The sequence below is a fragment of the Stigmatopora argus genome, chromosome 19, assembly GCF_051989625.1.
Source record: "Stigmatopora argus isolate UIUO_Sarg chromosome 19, RoL_Sarg_1.0, whole genome shotgun sequence".
NCBI classification, from domain to species: domain Eukaryota; kingdom Metazoa; phylum Chordata; class Actinopteri; order Syngnathiformes; family Syngnathidae; genus Stigmatopora; species Stigmatopora argus.
Window position 1 is genome coordinate 5210862 of NC_135405.1, and position 4364 is coordinate 5215225.

At 39.0% G+C, this 4364-nt stretch overlaps 1 protein-coding gene across 3 annotated transcripts in view; it reads right to left on the reverse strand.

Annotated features, from left to right (window-relative positions):
• LOC144064419 (uncharacterized) overlaps positions 1 to 4364 on the reverse strand; it is a 40826-nt gene that overhangs the window by 36165 nt on the left and 297 nt on the right. For all 3 annotated transcript variants that reach the window (XM_077586951.1, XM_077586952.1, XM_077586950.1), the window contains exon 2: positions 105 to 2417. In XM_077586951.1, the coding sequence (XP_077443077.1) occupies positions 105 to 2400 (2296 nt within the window). In that variant the 5' untranslated portion in view covers positions 2401 to 2417. The remainder of the gene's footprint in view (positions 1 to 104; positions 2418 to 4364) is intronic.

Sequence of the window (4364 nt, forward strand, 5' to 3'; positions counted from 1 at the left end):
AGAGTTATTATTATAGCATCATTGTTTGATTAACTGCCTCAAGGGTACAGTTCATAATAGTCTCCGGCCACTGAGTATGCAAAGCTTAAATTAAATGCAGTTACCTAAAGTTGGGTCTCTGTGGAGAGTCTGTTCTTCGCTGCTTAGGTGACTTTTGCTCTTAGAGACTTTATTGTTAAGCACATCACCACACTGTTCAGTAGGCATCCCATTTCCACATGCCATTTCGTTTTTGCAGATATCAAAGTACACATTTAGTTCTTTTAACACCAAGTCAAATTCTTTCTTCATCTTGAACTCAACGCATTGGATTTCCTCAGGGAGCGGCATGTTGTTGCCTGTAGCATTATTAGAAAGCTCCAAAGCAGTGTCTTCCCCTGGTGCAGCTTTGTTACAATTGATATCAGTCTTAAGAGCTTCATTGGCCATGTCGTCGGTGTGACACTCAATTTGAACCCCATTGTCATGGATTTGTTCCTCCTCCATCACTTTTGACTTGTCCTTATGCCCATCCTCTGCTTTGAGTATGAAATGTTCCTTTTGTGGAAATTTTATTTGCTGCATGGTCAAACTGGCGTGAAGACGTTGGTTCCTTTGGTTATCATCCTCATCATCATAGTCTGCTGACAATTGAATTTTGCGGAAGTTGTCAAAGCGTGTGTATGTAGCAAAGGCAGATGGCAATGGAGAGAATCTGTCCTTACTGTTTTTAGCCATGGCACAATGTGGCTTTTGTGAGGTTCTGGGGGTTAATTCATGAGTATCAGGCACAACTGCGTCACAAAATGGAGGAAAGGATACAGCCAAAACTTCTTCTTTGCACTCGAGTATTTCTTCTGTATGTTGGTATTCAAAGAAGCAGCAGGGTTTGTATTTCACTTCAACTTCTGGTGTCAGTTTGGTGACCTCTCTTAAGCCTCCATTAAGTGGAAGTTCAGTCTTGTCCTGCTTTGTTGTCGGATTTTTTTCTTGCAGAACCATCTCATCTGATATGATTTCTCCTTTGATTTCTTTGATATCATTTAGCTCATTGTTCATGATGGTTCCAAGCAATGAATTTTCAACTTGCTGGGCTTTAAACTGGTCACAACTGACAGACAAAGGGTTACACTGCTCCTCCAAATGATGTCCAAAAGTACCAAAGTTATGTAGTCTTCCATCGTCAGCTGGGAGAGGTTTTGTAGTCTTATGTGTTATCTTGCTTTGACTAAGTGTCAGACGACGGGTGCCTTCATCGCCTGGTGTGTTGTGCTTCCCGAAGGAGGGAATAGAACACTCACTCAATTCCTCTTTTTCGTCTTCATATTCTTCTGGTCTGCTTTGGCGAGGAGAGTGCACTGTCTGATGCAAAGCTGGCTGTAGATGTCTGACATCAGATATGGGAGGAAGAGGTATTTCCAGCTCGGAGACTATTACTGATGGAGGTAATGCTTCAACTGCAGCGTTTTTTAAGTTACAGCAATTCCTTTCAGCATCCCTGACAGTTTGACTAACCACTGCATGCTCAATTACTCTGCAAGGGACTGCATTATTATCTCTTTCAGCAGACTCTACAGTGATCATAGATATGTGATTTTCTGACATGTTATCAATTCCTTTGTTCTGTGTTTTGGCCTCTATATCACCATGGTCTCCTCTTGCCCACTCAAAGTCATTAGGGTTGCATGTCTCAGTGGCACTGTAAATGGAAGGTGTAGTGTGGTAGGGGATAGTGGACGCCTCTTTGAATTCAATGTTAGAAATTTCCTTGGTGCCTTCATCGTTAGCTTGGTTGTCTTTTCCCCACTCACCCACAGCATGAATATCGCACACATCCACGTTGCTTTTATCCTCTGCCAAGATCTTAGGAATGTTCTCATTAGGTGGAGGGAAAAATAATTGAAACTCCTTAATATGAATGTGACAAGATGTCTCTCCATTGACCTCGTTAACTTCCCTCTGGTAGATAGTACCAGTAAAACCCTTTCCATACTCAGTACGGGTACTTTCATAAAAGGCAGAAGATTGACAATGAGCATACAAAACTGACCCAAGTTGGTTAGAGTCAAAAGAAAAATCTGACTGACTTCTGACTTTCACGTCATTAGTAATTCCATTTTCAAAATGCAAGCTGCAATCAGCGGGAGGTTTGTCTTTAAGAGGAAGTTCACTGAGTTGACACTCATTACATTTTCTTTTTTCTTCATTGTTTCCATTTACACCGGTGCATATTGGATCTGCATCCCTAGGTGAGGTCAAAGAAGGGGAGCTAAATATCTGTGATGTCGACACCTCCGGTAGGTCATATGTGCCTGTATTGTTATTAGTCAGTGGATACTCTATCCAAGGTCTTTTTAGGGAGGGATGGGGACTTTCACTGTCTGTTTTATTCCTCACACTTCCTTGCCCTACAATATCCATTTTCTCTCCAGTGAAACCTGAAAAAAAATTACATGTTGTATATTTAGTTATATATACGATTCAAATAGACAACAATGTTTGCATATATATTTATATACTCATATAGTCATATATATTTATTTTTAGAATGATTACGATTCACATGGATGTATTGAAATATTTCGGTTTTGCACGTTCAGTTCACTATGGTAATCTTTTATTCATTAAACACTTCATAATTAGTTTGAAGACAATATAAAAACCATACATTAAGTTCTATTGTTAAGAACAGGAATTTGCTGTCTTTAATATTTATTTACTTATTTTTATGCAGATTCCCTTTGCACTCCATAAATGTTATGCTTTGTGACACTGTACTTTATAAAATAGATGCATTGGCAAAATCGAAAATACTGTGAACTAATGATTTTCACCTTCTCTGAAATGTGTTTTGCCATTATGTTACACACTATTTGCAGAAATATGGTATATCGTTGAATTGTTTAATGGTGGAAAAACAAAGTCAATATAAAGTAATACAGTGGTACCTCGACATACGAGTGGCCTGACATACGAGCAATTCGAGATACAAGTAAAATTTCGGGCAAATAGTATTTATCTTGAGATACGAGACAAATTTTCATATACGAGCAGACAGCGGACGCGAGATGCTGCTCATAAGAACATCATGGGCACTGTCTCTCTCCCTGGAACTCCCTTGTGTAATGTCTCTGGTCGCAACTCCCTCTTTGTAATGTCTCTGCGAGCACTGGGCGGAGCGTTGCATTTTTCAGTGTTTTTTTCCCTGTTAGTCAGTGCGAATGGCGTATATACTACTTCTCGTTGGCAAGTGGTCGTGCGTTATCCTATTGTGAGGACATTTGTGTGCATCATTTTGGGAATATTTTGAAGGGAATACAAACTCAAACAACCCTCGATATTGACTGAAAGTCAGTGTGGAGGCGGCGCAAATAGAGCCAACCCGGGAGAAGAAAGGTATCAAAATATCAAACAAAATTAGAATTAAGTTTAGTGTTAGGTTCGATTAAACTTATTTTTGGTGTGTCTGCATCATAATCCAAGTTAATTTGAATTTGTTTGTTATGTTACGAGCGTACTGCCGTGCAGACCCCCCCCCCCCCCCTCTGTCTGTCCGTCTCTCCCCCCTTCGAAATCCGTATAATTTTAGTACTATTAAACACATTTTAGTAATATTAAATCACTAGTTTTGTCTTACTTTGTTAATAGATGACGAATTAGAACAAATAAAACATGTTTTCCAATCCAATATCCTGTTTTTGGTGTTTTTTCAGAGGGTTGGAACAAATTAATTAGTTTTTAGTTCATTTCAATGGGAAACGTTCGTTTGAGTTACGAGGAACGAATTAAGCTCGTATCTCGAGATACCACTGTACCTTGACATACGTATGTCCCAACATATGAGAAGTTTGAGATATGAGGACATTTCTGAGCAAATTTTTGCCCTTAGATAAGAGACAAATTTGAGATACGAGCACACAAGACGTACCCGATGCCAGGTGGCCGAGTATGTCTCTTTCTAATCGGCCGTATTTTGTGTTTTTCTTTTATTAATCAGTGCATAATTAAGTGAAAAAGCAGAGGGTCCAAAGCACGCCGGTGCAATGAAGGGTAGTGAGAAGAAAAAACGTATGACAATTGATATTAAGCATGAAATAATAGAAAAACATGATGTCACCAGTGTTTTCCATTTTTCGTGTTCACGAAATGGCTGACCTTAATGCGCTTGAACTACTGCAAAGTTGTTTTAAAACTGTGCTATACTAGTTAGTGAAAATAATGTATAAAATAGAGCCATTTTAATAACCCTGGCTTGCCAGGTAGCACGATGTTTGTACATAGCAACAAATTCGTCAATTAGAAGTACTTTTAGAGCACCAAACTTCTTCATTCATTTACACATTAAATCACTTCATTTACAGTACAATAATTGTTGAGGAACTCAC